Source organism: Lissotriton helveticus, chromosome 4_1, assembly GCF_964261635.1.
Source record: "Lissotriton helveticus chromosome 4_1, aLisHel1.1, whole genome shotgun sequence".
Lineage (NCBI taxonomy): Eukaryota > Metazoa > Chordata > Amphibia > Caudata > Salamandridae > Lissotriton > Lissotriton helveticus.
Window position 1 is genome coordinate 35,599,117 of NC_136063.1, and position 16,757 is coordinate 35,615,873.

A 16,757-nucleotide genomic window follows, 5' to 3' on the forward strand; every position below is an offset into this window, starting at 1 on the left:
AGCTGAAATATATGGGGTATGGCAGAAGTGGGTGCCTTGCAGATGGTCAAGGACAAGTTTTTCAAAAAATTGCAATCAGTTAAATCAGTCTTTTCGAATCTGATTGCCCACAAATATCTTGCCCTCCCCTTTATTTCTGACACTATTAAATTGACCCCACTCCTTTTATGGTTGCTCATCTGGAAAAGGGATACGGTTGGAATAAATCAGACAATACTAAAAGACGTAATATCTTTAGATCAAGCCAGCAATATCCTGTGGCTAGTATATGTTGGAAGGTCTCACAGACTCGGGCTTAGCTGATTTGTACATAACACCAAACAAATGTTTGCCCTTTTCCAAGATTTAGCTGAAAAAGGCCTTCTTCAAAAAATGTTAGCTAGAAAGATAGCAACACAATCAAAGTAAAGCTAAGGTTATTCATTACCATACCTTGCCCAGAATCCCCAAGGATCATGACTCCTATCTCTCCTTTGTTTTTAATAATATACATAAATATCTTTTAACAAGGATGAGGTTAAATTATTTCCCCTTGACGGTAGGATACCCAGCGCATTTATACTCACTGAAAAAACGGTTGCAATGTCCTTGTAATGTCTTGTCTTACCAAACCATGTCTCATATCTTACTTTTTTGTCCTCAAAAAGTATATGCTCCCCTGATAACAAAATTGAGCCCAGTTTCACATTCTACGGCTCTTGCAGGTATTAACTCCCGGGAAACCCCATATATTTTTTTCATGGTTGCAAAATGTTTATATTCAGTTCTTAGTATAAGGAGAGATTCAACAGGCAGGGGTGTTGTTTTAATTGAACAAATAAATAAAAGTCTCATGCCTGGAAAATTATTTATTGCAATGTGCTTCTCGGATTTGCCCAGGGGGAATTGCATTTTTTTATTTCATGCTGCAACAAATCCTTCTCACAATGAACTAAAGTTTATTTTGCTTGTGAATATTGATATTTTATTGGACATATCTTAAAACCAATTATTATTAATTTTAGACTTCTTGTTGATCAAATGTTTTTAACTTTATGCATAGATCAAATGTGAATAAAGATATTTTGTCTTGATTTGATTTAGGATACCTTTGTCAATATCATATCCACCTCCAGAGGAAGGTAAAGGACAGTGTTTCCTTATTGTTTTAGAGTTTCAATTTAGTTTGATTAATTTCTTTTATATGTCTTGGATGGTGGCAATTACACATCTCATTGCGAAAAACAACATTTGTTTCCATGCTTTTTTTATAACCTCCTAAATCAAACCTGTTGCCTTGAATTCATTCTTCTCTAAATAAACTGTCCTTCAGTTCCCCATTTGAAGAAGCAAAACTATTAAACCTTTCAGAATATATGTAGTTATGTATTATTCAAATTGGAGAATGTATGAGCAAACTCGTAAATAAGAGTGCTGAGGTACCAATGCATCAGCGAGGGGGGTCAACGATTAATAAACTCCTAAATGATGTAGATAAATGGAATACTTGTTTTCTTAAACTAGGCAGGTTTTTTTATATGCAAAAATAATGACTTTTTATAAAAATATATTTCACAGGAAAAGGGTATGGAGCAGAGAGGATCAGTAAATCAAAGAACAACAAGAAAAGGAGAAATTACCACAGGTAAGGTAAAAATCAAAGCTTCTTTTTTGTGTATGAAGTAAAATACTGGACAGGTTTGCATCTGAGGTTTTATAGATTTGTGTCCCTAATGTAATCTGACCTTGTTATTTATTTACTTCCTGCAGATTTTCAGAAAATCCTCCATCACAAACCAAAAAGGTCCAGTAAGTATTAAAACAATCTCTTTCAGCTTTAAAGTTAGGGGACACTTGGCTCACGAGTTTAAACAAATAGCTAACAAAGCCATCAATTGACAATCCCATGTTAAAAGACAAAGTATCTTTGACCTTTAAAACCTATGCGTGGGTGGAGATGCCAACATACACATCTCTAAAACCTCAATCATATCAGCTAGAACACTTTTCAAAACAAGAAAAGTGGAATCTGATTCCATTGAGACTGGGAGCCTATTCAGCTAAGAGACTTTACCCCAAAATGGAAACATCAAGGAATGGGCCTTTGTGGACATGGAGATGAGCCACTACTCCACCTATTATGTATCTGTCCAGCACTATTAAATATTCAGAAAATCCTTTCACGGCCAACACTAAAGAGAGAACAAATAAGGACTTGCAGAAATGCTTAGGAGGCTCCACAGTCCAACGGGCATGCAAGGTGATAGAGTTTCTGAGCCTAGTGGCAAATAAATTAGAAAAGAGTGCTAGATGAATAGAACTTGTCATTTCAGAACCACCTTGTTTATTCAAATTAAAACTTCACAGCTCATATGACTACAGCATTCTATTTACAAATTATGAAACTATGCTTGTTTGGGTATAGTTTAACCCAAATTCATTAGAAGCCCACTTTTTCCAGTAGGGCTTGTCATCACATGAAACAATGGGCTGTTATGAATTAATATGAAATTAACAGGTTGTGTCACCAAATTGCTTAAATATAAGGTATTGCAATTATACCTGGCCTACATCACTGAAATGTTTAAATGTGTATAATATTATGGAAAAAAAGAAAATGTGGCCTATTTAAAAAACAACTTAACGCACAGTTGTGATTGATGAGCACACTCCAGGAGTTTACATTGATGAGCCTCGAAGAACTTGAACTTTCTAAATGAGTTATGCACTATTATGTATACCTTGAAGTGTTTCACAAATGCTTTATTGACAATGTTGATGACTGCCAACGCAAGGTTTTATATTACAATAAATCGTATTGAATGCAGGTAACATTTTATTTCAATAGAGTTGTATTGGAGTATTATGACATAGCTCTGCTTTGATTAATGTTGTGTCATGCTGAAAAAGCCAGTAGGCCTCGCTTTATCATAGTGACACTCCTTTATATTGTATTTACCATACGTAGAGATAATGTGATATTGTGGCTACTGGGTTCATGCTTCTGAGCATTCAGAACTCTTTTGAGGGTGCCACCAAAGGTCTTTCAATCTTCTGATTGTACATATTTGAACTTTCATACATATTATTCAATAGCGTGTATAATGAAGTACAATTCCTTTTCATAAGAAAAAACTATCAGTGGACAATGTTGCTGTTGCCTACAACAAAGCTGGGAATATTAACCCAGACCGACTCTTCTTGGTAGGCATTGAACTGCTCTGCTTGCCTACCCTTGGAGAGTGAAGTGATTCAGTGGGGTTCTCAGCAAAGAGAAAGTTACTGAGTTATTATTTATGAAGGACTCACATCCTTTGCAACTAATAAACCAATTTCTTACAACAGGAATCAAAACTATATACGCTCATGCTTATGCATGTTCACACATGATTGTGTACTTATTTTTACAGGTAACCACTGGTTCGGGTGGATTTCTTTGTGGGCAGCTTTGATATGGCTGCAACTCTTTGGCTTCTTTGACTATTTAATGAAGCAGATATCAGAAGCTTTGGTAACAAAGAAAAACAACACAGGTGAGAAATATAATGAAATGTTTGAAAATGCTATTAAAAAGGAGACAGTTTTAGAATCAGCCCCCACGCTCATAATTAGGTGTGGGCTGGCACTAATGGAGACACCTTCTCAGCAATGAAATGTCACTGCTGACCAAACAATACGGTATTCATTGTTTTTTATTAAGATAATTTAAAGTAGGATGCTTAATTTATAATGAATGCAATTTGCCATTTCTCTTACTACAACATCCTCCTCAGACAATTCACAAGTTTCCGAGGAAACTTCGAAAAATTGTTCACTTGAGAACATAGCATTGTGTATGAGAATAAACAAGATGCTGAAGATTTGGCAAATCGTTGCACTGGTTTCACCAAAAATGAACCTACATAGCATGAATTCAGGGCCACAGGGCAGCCCCAGGGCCCATGTGGCCCCAGCCCAGTCCCCACATGGTGTGAGAGCTAACATTGCTCCCACCCATATGGGGCAGCCCCTATTAATGCTGTTCCCTCTGGGTGGGAGCAATATCTTGTTCTATTTCTCTGCCTGCATTAGTGCTGAAAAGGAGAGAGATCATACGTCTGCTCCCAGCCAGCGAGAACATTTTTAAAGCTCCCACTTGCTGGTAAAACATATGTGCTTGCGACCGTTTGGTGGGAGATGCGAAAATGCTCCTACCAGACTAGATCACACACGCTGTAGTAGTGCGGGCAGGCAAACTACTATCTCCTGGTGGACACAGCAGATGAGCCAGCCCTGGGGGAGGTGGTCTCTGGGCACATGAAAGGTCCAGAGAAGGGGGCCCCATGGACCTCTCCCTTTTGATTTATGTGATGGGCATAGGATACCAAGGTCCTTTGCTGTGTAGCCCTCTCCTCTTGTAAAATATATAGATCTCTGGAGGATGGGGTACTTGTGGCTGAAAACACTTGTGGAGGTGGGCTGCATGTCCACTCCCCCTAGGGCAAATTATGGCTCAGGGAGAATGACTGCACACCTCCTCCCCTTAAATGTACCTTGCACCAGGTGGTGGGTACCCCTTGGACATAGATGGACTGAGGAGGGAGGCATCTATTGATTCCTTTTTTTCTGTGATCCCACAGGACTATTGATTCTATTTATTTTGGTGCCAGTTGGGTCCCTCTGTGCTCCCCCATGGGACCTTGGGGGCAGGGTGGGATATCAGAAACATATTTCTGATATGTTGGCAGCCAATCACAGCACTCTAAGGAAAAGAGATGGCTTATGGGGAAAAAGCTCCCTTGGCCAATCAGAACACCTTATTTTTAAATTGGTGCTCCTGCGTCACTCTCACAAGTCTCTTGTTGACCCCAAAGTCCACATATACAAAGATTGTGTAACCTTAACTTCTCATAAACTACAGATGTACACCAAATAACAACAACCACGGTCTACAGACTTATGGGGTCATTAGGAAAGTCCCCCGCCATCCCAACGTGAAGAGGGACTGCCTACCATAAGGCTGAGGGTCACGTGGGGGCAATTAGGATGTGCCCACCACAGTGGTGGGCGCATCCCGCATATTTAACATTGTTGCAATGCTAAAAATGCATGTCCCGCATTCCAATGCACAACATGACAGGCACTGCAAGGTGCCTGCCACGTTGTCTATTGAAATGCAGGGCAGTACAATAGGTACCCCCCTTGGATACCTCCCACCCCCCAGAGCCCCTGGGGGCCAGCAACAGGCTCCCTTCAAGCAATTCCTGCATGACTCACGGAAAGGCATTTTTCTGCCCCATAGTAATATGGCTGGCAGTGTCTAACAGACACTGCCACCATATTAAACTCTTTTCTGCCCAGTCGACTTGTTGACCAGGCGGACAAGCGGCAGACGGTTGTTCCGTCTGCCGCAGTCCCCCCACCATAGTAATAAGGTGGGGGGAAATGGGTGGCAGGCGGGGACAGATCTCAGGCACATTGCCACCACCCGCATCGACCCTAAGATTTTGCTTCCTGGCAAATTTGTTTTAATTCTGTTAAGTAGTTTTTGCTGTAGAGCTTCTTAAAGAAATCTATGGTAAATTCATAGGGATTTTGTGACACCCTTCTTTCTCTGCCCTCACTTGACAGATCACTCCAAAACATTTGATGCACAAACTGCTGCACTTTTTTGGAAAGTTTTGTGAATATTAATTAAATGGTGTTGAAGGTAATAGCAACACAAAAAACAAATACCTATTTAAATATGTGTGTGTGTGTGTGTATTATTACAGGTATTTCAGAGCAGGATGCGACAGAAGGCAGTTGCCAAGTGGTGAGATGTAAGTGAGAAAACAAAACTGAGTTGCAAAGACTGTAATTAACTTTAGTTTAGTTAAAGCTGCAATGAATGCAATGAATGATGGTTTTAAAAATGGCATATTTATTGCACTTTCAGGTTTTTTCTGCTCATACCGAGCGGCAAAAAAATATGTGACACTGGTCAATGATGTATTTACGAGCTTGAAAGGGTGCTGAGAAGTGAAGTATTTGTACTATTTTAGTTTGGTTGAACACACGTGGAAGATTATATATATTAGCTTACCCGTCGCGCGTTACTGCAATCTCAGAAAAAAGAAATTTAAGGAAACTTGTTATGATAACATTAAGTTTACATTGTGTCATTTTGATTGAAAATTATTCATTTTAATATGGAAAACATTTTAAAGTGTTTTAATTCTGTTTATTTATTTGAGTGCTTGTGGATACACAGTATTTTTTGTTTTTCCGTCTGGTGGGTACACAAATAAATCAGAAGGTTTTCTGACGCGAGAGCTGGCCACATACAGTTGTCCATGTGAGAAGCACAGATTCTCCAAATCTAGTCCACACACTTACAGCGATTGTCTTTGTGTTTTGTTGATGGTCATTGCAAAAGCGAGTCGCACCGGAAACTGTAAACGTTCAGTATTGGAAAGATTATGAGGGCCCTAGGGGGCCGGAAGGCCGATATTTAACACATTTTTTTTTTTTTGCCAGAAACCTTCGCGGGTTTGTCCTCAACAACTTCCCAAAGTTTCATGCCGATCGGATGAATGGTGTAGTAATGCATAAAGGATAAACAGACATACTTTTGTTTTTATATATATTGATATATATATATATGAAGTAAAAGATAAGCCATCCCCGCACTTCCCAGCAGGTGAACAGAGACTACACGAATCCCAAAGATCAGGCACAGTTCTTTATTTGTTACAGAGCTTACAAATCGGACGCATTTCGGGCGGATGCCCTTGCTCACAGACAGCCAGATCTTGGCCCGCCATTTTTTTAATATGCTTAGGTGTACACCAGGTGATATAATGAACATAAACAAGATACTACGCCTGGGCTGACTGTGTTGGTTGTTAGCTAGTCTTTTTTTTAACTAGTCATATAATCATCTTCTAATTCATGTATGAATACATGGACTGTGGGAATGCACAAATGTATGACTAGCAATGTATATATATATATATATATATATATATATATATATATATATATATATATATATAACTTTTTTTTTTTTCATTGAAAAAAACATAGGTTTCAGGGACGTTATAGTTAGAAATTAGCATTTAAAAAACCTTAAAAATTCACTGAAAAACCAATGGGTTTCAGGGTCGTTATAGTAATATGTGATATCATCAACAGTGCATTGCTGAGGCGCGAGTTATACTTAGCTCAACTAACTATAACAGCTGAATTTCTCCCTGAGAACTGTGTTTTTTTCTGTGAAGTTCTAACTATAATGTCACTGAAACCCATGTTTTCATGAATTTCAAAGGTTATTTAAATGCTAATTTATAGCTATAACGACCTTGAAACCCATGTTTTTTTCAGTGAATTTCAAAGGTTTTTTAAAATGCTAATTTCTAACTATGCCTGCAGAGGTAGAACATGTACAGACAGAGGTAGAAAGTCACAAAAAGAAGCAAGAGAAATGCAGAAAGAGGCAATAGAAGTCCAGAAAGATGTGCAGAATGAAGCAAGAGATTTGCAGAAAGAACCAACAGAGGTGCAGAAAAAAGCCTTGGTGAAAAGTCATTCTGTGCCCCCACCTTTTTGCTAACTGGGACTGGTGGTAACTGACTCTGACCAACCAAGCCCAGAGCCAGTGCTATGCTGAATGACACTTAGAAAACTAGGGGAGGGCGGAATTTGTGTCGTCGCACTACGCAAAGCTCTGCAAAATGGTAAAAAATATCTGCGATCAAGCGAAAGTTCAGTGAACAAGCGGAATTGCTTGATCCGCCCATTTTTTGATGCTTTTTTCCTCTTCGCAAATGATGTTTGGGTGCTTAGGGAGAAATACCTTGCAAACACACATTTTAAAAGCGTGAACAAGCCAATAAATACGCAAAGCTGTGGATCGCAGAATCTTTGGCAATTCTGCGTTCCCCGGCAACGCAAAATTACCCAAATTCTGCAAATTCTGCAACCGGAATGGAAATTACAGCTCAGGCCTAGTGAAAATACCCCCTACACTAGGTACAACATTGGTACCTCGGTGATTGGCATGACCTCCCCAGTAAGGCCCTAATACATAAAAGGGCAGGGGATTAAAACTACCTCTAACTCAGAGGTGCAGAAAGAGGCAAGAGAAGTGCAGAAAGAAGACACAAAGGTGCCGAAAGAGGCAAGAGATGTGCACAAAGAAGCAAGTGAAGTTCAGAAAGAGGCAAGAGAGGTACAGAAAGAGGCAAGAGAGCTGTAGAAAGAAGCAATGGAAGTGCAGAAGGAGGTAAGAGAGTTGCACAAAGCAGCTAAAGCAGTGCATAAATAACCAACAGAGGTACAACAAGAAGGAAACGGGGTGCAGAAAAAGGTAGCAGAGGTGCATAAAGAGGCAAGAGAGGTAAGGACAGAGGCAGTACATGTGCAGAAATAAGTAACAGATATGCTGAAAGAGGCATGAACGATGCTAAAAGAGCAAGAGAAGTGAAAAAAAGGCAACAGAGGTACAGACAGAGGCAAGAGAGGAGCAGAAACAAGCAGGAAAGGTGCAGAAAGATAGAACAGTGGCGCAGAAAGAGGCAAGAGGGGTGCAGAATGAGAAAACACAGGTGCAGAAAGAAGCAACAGAAGTGCAGAAAGAGGCAAGAGAACTGCAGAATGAAACAACAGAGGTGCAAAAAGAGGCAACAAAGGTGCAGAAAGAGGTAGGAGAGGTGCACACAGAGGCAAGAGAGGTACATAAAGAGGCAGGAGGGGTACAGAAAGAAGGAAGAGAAATGCAGAAATAGGCAAGATAATTGCTGAAAGAAGCAATAGAGGTATAGAGAGCAAGATAAGTGAAGAAAGGGGCAAGTGAGGTACAGAAAGAAGCAAGATCAGTGCAGAAAAAACCAACAGAGGTGTTGAAAGAGGCACAAAGGGTGCAGAATGAGCAAGAGAAGTGCAGAAAGAGGCAAAAGAGGTACAGAAAGTGGCAAGAAAGGTACAGAAACAGGCAGCAAAGGTACAAAAACGGAGCAGGGGTGCAGAAAGAGGCAAGAGAGATTCAGAAAGAAAAAGAGGGGTACAGAAAGAGGCAGGGGGTCTGCAGATAAAAGCAACAAACTTTGCTGAAAGGGGCAAATAAGGTAAAGAAATAGGCAAGAGATCTGCAAAAAAAGCAACAGAGGAGCTTAAAGTGCAGAAAGAGGCAAGAGGGGTACAGAAAGAGGAGAGAGAAGTGCAGAAAGAAGCAAAAGACGTGCTCGAAGAGGCAAGAGGGATGCAGAAAAAGGCAATAGCAGTGCAGAAAGAACCAGGAGAAGTGCAGAAGGAAAATTCACTTAGAGTGTTTGATACAAGTAGAGGATCCAGACCTTGTTTTACTTACTGAAACTTGGGTAAATGAAAACATCGATCCTGACTGGCACCTAGTAATTCCAGCCGGATACGTTGTTGCTAACTCTGACAGAAGAGGGATAAAGGGTGGTGGAATTGCGATAATTTATCAATCCCAGTAAACGGTTAGATTCACTTGAGAATCTACCTTAGACATCGAAGCAATGTCTTTCAGTATAAAACTTAACAACTTAGAAGTGTTTGCAGATCTGTTAATTTACCGACCCCCTGAACTCAGATCCTCTGTCTCGACTTCCCTCCAGACATATCTGGAGTCATGTTTAGACACAGAACACTTCACCATACTAGGTGGCTTAACTTCCATCTGGAAGATAATAATAATCCTGACACTATCAGTCTATTAGATACATTAGCTAGTTTTTAATTAAATCAAGTTGTCTGTGAGTCTAAACATCTATCAGAGCATACATTAAATGGTATCTGAACCAATAACTCTCTTATAGAGGTTAAGAAAGTCTGTCCTTTACCCTGGTTCAACCACTCTGCTGTGCATTTTACCATCACGCTAGTGACTTTAAATGGTGGGCGGAGGATTAGAGCAGTAGACAGGAGCTTGTGGATGTTTCCCTTGCACTTCTTCAGCTTTTAACTCTTCTGCACTTTTAACAACCATTAACAACCATTTCCTCATTTGGAAGAGGACAACCATCCTGAACTTCATAGCAATGACCTCCAGTATCAACTGCAAATGATAAACTATTTTCCTGGAAGTAACTTTCCTCATTAAAAAAAGACTCAGTAGTAGAAATATGTCTCTAATGTCCACTAAGGATTTTACAAAAGTTGGTTCTGATCACAAGTCTTTTTTTTCTACAATTGTCTTTCAGTACTTTGACTATTTTATCCAACAGTTTCATTCTCTTTAAAATCAAAATGAATAACTTCTGTTTAAAATTGAAAGCAGCATCCACTATACTTTCAATACGCTGCTTCTCTTTGAATTGCAATACTTTTCTTTTATATTTGCAACATGTTTTCATTAACTTCTGAATCACTCTAGATCGAAAAAGTCTCTGACAAATTTCTTGAAATTGCTTTTGTCTCCGAGTAGCAGATACTATTTCTTTATCATGTTTCCATTAACTTGTATTTGAAATGGAACTCTGCTTCACCTTACTTGAAAAATTCTTCTTTTGCTTTGTGTGATATTTTTTCATTAAATATTCGTAATATTTTTTTCAAAAGTTTCTGTTTTATTCACATTTTTTTCTACTTGAAGATTTTATCTTTTACTCAAATATATATTTTTCTTCTCTTTTATTTTTTTTTCACTTCTTCTAGGCATTTCCAAATGTTAAACAAAATAATTTGCTGAAAATCAAAAACATATATTCAATTATTTTTCACATTTGTTCAATATGTTAAAATAATAACATACAATTACAAAACTTCAACTAACGACTTCCAGACCCAGTGCTGCAAAGTGATGGAGCACGACGGAGAAGCACTAGGATGACAAGTAGTGCCATAGAACATACAGCAAGTATTTATTTAAATATTTAAATATACATTTACAATTTATATATAACTGAACTACCTCTTACTTTTCCCCTCTCCTCCACACCCCACCACCCCACAGCACTTTCTCTGCAACCCACCGCAGTCAACTTTATAGATACTACTTTAAAAATGTTTAATCTATGTACTTAGGATGATATTATCAACCAAACAGTACACACAAAAATTTCCATTATTAGCCTAACAATTTAATCTACAACTTCGCAAACATATCACTGCACCCAGGGCTTTAAGTGGGGGGATGACTTTGGGGATCTGACCACCAGCACTTTAAATTTGGGGCATGCGAAACGGGTCTTTATAGGGCTCTATTTTTGGGCCTCAGAAACGTAATCCGTTTTTTATTCTGTAGTGCACTGTAGTGAGGCTGTGAGAGCATGCACATTGTTCACTACTTAGAAGTGCAGACATCATGCCAAGAGACTCGCATTGTAGGAGAAGGGAAATCGTTTAAAGATAGACATTTTCTCTCAGGATTTTCCTTCTCTTTTTACAACGCAAGAACAACATCATCATGGGGTGATTAGCAGACAGACCACCAGGCATGCAACGCCCATGGCCCTGGACTCTCTCAGACAGCTTCCTCTGTGCACACACAGAGCCGCATCAGAGTACTTCACAGGTCTTCAAAATATCATTTTTTTGTTAAGACGACTGTTCTTTTTCACCCCTTTCTACAGCTCTACATCCCCACTCTGCCTATTGCTGAAAGAATTAGGCTCCCTCGAAATTTTGCTCTGGTTGTGCCTCTGGAAATGGCCACAGCCAGGCAACTCCAGCACGAACCTGCTCTGACCTTACAGACTGTCTTGTTTTAGTACTACAAAACACACGTTTTGCCTGGGTCACTTAGTTCTAACACCCCCTCTTTAACATGAACATAAAAGCTTTCTAATTACTTTCATATTCCTATACTGGGCTTCACATAGAAATATAGAACTCAAGGTTCCCAGAACCCCAAATTAGCTCTCTGATATACTTTCTCAAATGTAAGAAGTACAGGTATTCAGTATCTGTCAGTCATAGCCACTTTAAAACAGTGTACATATATACAACTCGACAAAGCTTTATGTTTCTAAATTAACATCTTACACTTAAAAGCTCCTTTACATAGCTTTCTCTAGATGTACCTTTGTTTAAAACACCACCAGAGAAGGGTGATGAAGTATGCTTCACAAAGAGCAACTCAAAGCTTTGTTATTCTTTATAAGAAACATCTGCCTGTCAATGCTATTTGCAAGCCCTTTTGACGCCTTAAGAGGGTGGGTGGATGAGTATAATATGTTTTATTTAGGATCGGGGCGGACACTGCACAGAACTAAGAACTTATAGTTAATTAAAGCGCGAGTGGATGCATGGCCAGATGCATCCATCCATAGATACATGGATGGTTGTATCAATATATGGATGGATGGTAGGATGAATGATTGCAGGGACCAGTACTTACGAGAGATGGGTGGGCTGATAGATGCTTAGGATTGGTTCTGGGGCAGATGTATCTATGCATATATAGGCGTATGGCTGCATGAATGTCGCTGTGCATACTATAGACAAGTAGGCTCATAGATTAAGATAAGCACAGGAACAGATGTATGTATGTATATAAGTAGGAATATATGCATTAATTAAAAGATGGTTGAATGGTGCAGTCCTTAGGATGGATGGATTTTGAGATTTAATTGGGCCGGTTCTGAGGACCGGCACTTATTTTCAGGGAGCCTTCAAACAGGTCTCAATCAGGCTCTGTTTTCCACCCTCTCAAAGATAGTCATTTTTTTTATTGCACTGCATTGAGAGCATGCACATCAATGTACTCATGATTATTTTGCTCACTACTGAGAACTGGAGACATCATGCTATGTTACCGAAGTTGTAGAAGGAAGAGAAATCCTTTAAAGAATGTTTATTTCCAAAATGCAGGATAATTGGAGAGGATTTTCTAAAGCACACAATGATACTTAATTTGATTTAGACCACAGCCCAACTTGCATAGCCCACACCCCTTTAAGAGCTTTGCCCCTCCCCTTTTAGAGTGCCACCAGTTTTCTTCACCCACTTACAACCCTAACTACACCCTGGTAACAAAGAAACAGTGTAAGCTTCCATTAAAAAAAAAAAAAAATCTACAATGGCATCAACACTCTCAGCCTTCTACCACAGTACAAAAGTGTCTATCAGCATGAAGATTTCTTATCTACAGAAATGTTGTGTAATTTGTGTCGCTGTCTGCTGGAACACTCATCACCAAAAGGTATTAAAACATGGGGATTTTCCCGCAAAACATATACCATACCATAAAGCGATTCATAAATGGGCACACTGCCACTGCACCACCCTCCTCCGTATCCTTCCTTAAACTTACAACTTCATAGAAAGAGCCACACCAAACCTAGTTGACACACTATAGCAATAAAGGAACTTAATTTCAATAACTGTCTGCCGGAACGCTCATGAGCAAAGTGTATTAAAACATGCAAATTTGCGAGTAAAATATATACCATGTCATACAGCACTTCATAAGTGCTCCCAGTGGTACTACATCACCTTTAGTAGCTTGACATCTGCACGTTACTATATTCTGTGTTTCAATCAGCAACATAACCACCTCTCCCACACCCACCCTGCCCTTCCTTAACTATAGGAAATCAAACAGAAACCCCCACCATTACTAGTAGCGCCATTATACCCAAACACAGGCTTAATTTTAACAGGTGTGTGCCAGAACACTTATCAACAAAAAGTATTCAAACATGAAAATTGGCGGGAAAAACATAAACCATCCCATAACACGGTTAATAAATGGACCCATTGGCACTAGATAACCTTTACTAGCTACACATCTACACGTTACAAATATCCGTGTTATAATCAGCAACATACCCACTCCCCACCCCACCCTTGCTTAACTTTACAAAATCAAACAACGAGCCCCAGCACTCCCGTTAGTGCCACTATAGCCATACATAGACTTAATGTCAACAGGTGTCCGACGGAATGCTCATCAGCAAAAGCTATTAATACCTGCAATTTTGTAACTCAAACATACACCATACCATAAGACGATGTATAAATAGTCACAGTACCATTACACCACTGCCACACCTGCCCTTGCTTAACTTTACGCAATAAAAGAAAGAGCCCTACCAAACGTAGAAACGCCACTATAGCCATATAGATGCTTAATTTCAACATGTATCTCCTGAAACGCTCATCTGCAAAAAGTATTAAAACATTCAAATTTGCGGGTAAAACATATACCATGCCATAGGGCGCTTTATAAGTTCTCCCAGTGGTACTACATCACCTTTAATAGCTCCACATCTGCACGTTACTATATTCTGTGTTTCAATCAGCAACATAACCACCTCCTTTACCCCCGCCCTTGGTTAACCATACAAAATCAAAGAGAAATCCCCACCATTCCTAGTAGCACCACTATACCCATGTACAGGGTTAATTTTAACAGGTGTCTGCCAGAACACTTATCAGCAAAAGGAGCCCATATACCCATCTTTGTGACTCTTAATCTTTTCCCCCTTCAGGCATATACTGCAGTTTCTAGCCTATGTACAGCTAGGAGTCTCCCCAGCCATTGTTTCCCCATAGAAGGTACATGATCTTGCCAAAGGGTAGCCAAACAGAGTCGAAACACAATCATACTGACATAAAAAAAAGTTTGAGCCCGGGCAGGTACATGAGAGATGCTCACCCACAATACTATCAATTAGGGAGTCATTTCTACTTGCTGTCCCAAATGGGATTCAAGGATGGCACTGATTTCCCTTTTGATCAGGCCCAGCTCAGGGCAGGAAGCAAACATGTGCACGATGTCTGCCGCAGGATGGCTGCAAAGTGGACATGTTGTTCCCGCACCTCCTCCCCATTTAGAGATCTTCTCGGGTGTTATATAGAAGCATTGTAATTGGAGATTCGTAGCAATACAAGAGGTTTGGGGCAAATTAAGGAGTCTTCTACTTCCCGGCTTCAACCTGTAGCCCCTCTTGCCACCCTTCCAAATTTTTGGGTAGGTCATCTGACATGGTCTCCATTTGTTTTTTATAGATCCCACCTAGTGTGCCAGACTCCTTGAGTAGTCCCTCAACCAACGTCACTCGATCAAAACCCCTCCTACCTCCAGTTTTCCTCCCTAAGAAATTCCTAATCGGGAGGTACTTAAAGAAATGCCTATTATCTACCCCAAAAATGTATTTAATTACAGCAAATGACCTCATCCCGGTTCCATCGATAATATCCCCAACCGTCCTCACTCTTTTATCATTCCAAATCTTCATTAATGCATCATTAAAGGTGCTGGGGAATGATTTATTGCCATACAAAGGGGTGTAAGCATGAATTAGGCCAATATGAAGCTTAACTCGAAGAAGACGGAGGTACTCCTCCTCGGACCCACCTCCATCAGCCTGGGATGACTCCTGGTGGCCGACCACATTGGGAACAGCACCAACACCCACTGACCATGCACGCAACCTAGGATTTATCCTCGACTCCTCCCTCTCCAAGTCTAAACAGGTCAACACCATCTCCTCCTCCTGCTACAACACCCTTCGCATGATCCGCACGATCTACAAGTGGATCCCGACCGAAACAAGAAATAAGGTGACACAGGCCCTTGTCAGCAGCAGACTGGACTCCGGAAACACACTCTATGCAGGAATCCCAACCAAACACCTACAACAACTACAATGCATCCAAAACGACTCCGCCCGACTGATCGTCGACGTCCCCACCACAGCCACATCACCCCCCACCTGAGAGACCTACACTGGCTCCCCGTCGACAAGAGGATCACCTTCAAGCTCCTCACCCACGCACACAAAGCACTCCACAACGCCGGACCAGCCTACCTGAACAGCAGACTCAGCTTCTACACCCCCACCCGCCAGCTCCGATCCGCCAGCCTCGGCCTCGCTGCTGTTCCCCACATCCAACGAACAACCTCTGGCTGCAGATCCTTCTCCTACCTCACCGCCAAGACCTGGAACACCCTCCCTCCCCACCTACTGCAGACCCAAGACTTACTTGCCTTCATAAGACTCCTCAAGACCTGGCTCTTCGAGCAGTAGCGGCACCCCCTCCCCTCAGCCCCTTGAGACCCTCACGAGTAAGTAGCGCGCTTTACAAGTACTCTGATTGATTGATTGATTAACAATAGCCATGACCAGTTGTGTTTCTGTGCCTGCTAGTTTAGCATAGAATTCATGTAGATAAAGTTTAGCTTCTTTCTGTGTCCTTCAGCCATACCTTGAAGTTTCCCCCCTTATCCCTGCTTTCAGGGCATCACATACGATATCCACCTGAGTGCTACCCTTGTTCTCAGAAATACATCTCGGAACCCATGATTTGATGTGTGCAATGTAGTCTTGATCAGATAAGAGTGCTCTATCAAAAGTCCACCATGGTGTTTCCCTTTTTAAAGCCTGGAGTGGAATATCGAGTACTAGCGGATTGTGGTCAGACATAATCCGAGGGAATTTAAAAATCTGACAGTTAGTTGACAAGCTCTGGGACACAAAGACATAATCAAACTTACCATGTGACTGATTTGGGGCTGATAAAAAAGGTGAAGCCATCATCTTGAGGTTCCTGCGAGGTCCAGGCATCTATAAGCCAATGAGTCTGACAAAGATCCAACAATGATTAAAAAATCTGGGATTTACGACCTTTGTATACGCTCAAACCCAGCTTCATTGTATTAGCTCTCAAATTTATGTTAAAATCCCCACAAATAATCATTGGTAATGGCCACCCAACTAATTCCATATTTAACCAATTAAACAAAGCCGAATCATCAGTAAACGAGCCATAAACCGGACAGAGCTTGAAAGGAAAAGAATCCTTATTGCCTAAAGTGAAGGCCCAACTGCCTAAATGATCCGCCTTAG

At 40.5% G+C, this 16,757-nt stretch overlaps 1 protein-coding gene across 1 annotated transcript in view; it reads left to right on the plus strand.

Moving 5' to 3' along the window:
• The first annotated feature begins 2,232 nt into the window (after positions 1-2,232).
• LOC144827833 (GTPase IMAP family member 4-like) overlaps positions 2,233-16,757 on the plus strand; it is a 33,798-nt gene continuing 19,273 nt past the window's right edge. The window contains exons 1-2 of the mRNA XM_078685999.1: positions 2,233-2,239; positions 3,390-3,512. Of these exons, the coding sequence (XP_078542125.1) occupies positions 2,233-2,239; positions 3,390-3,512 (130 nt within the window). The remainder of the gene's footprint in view (positions 2,240-3,389; positions 3,513-16,757) is intronic.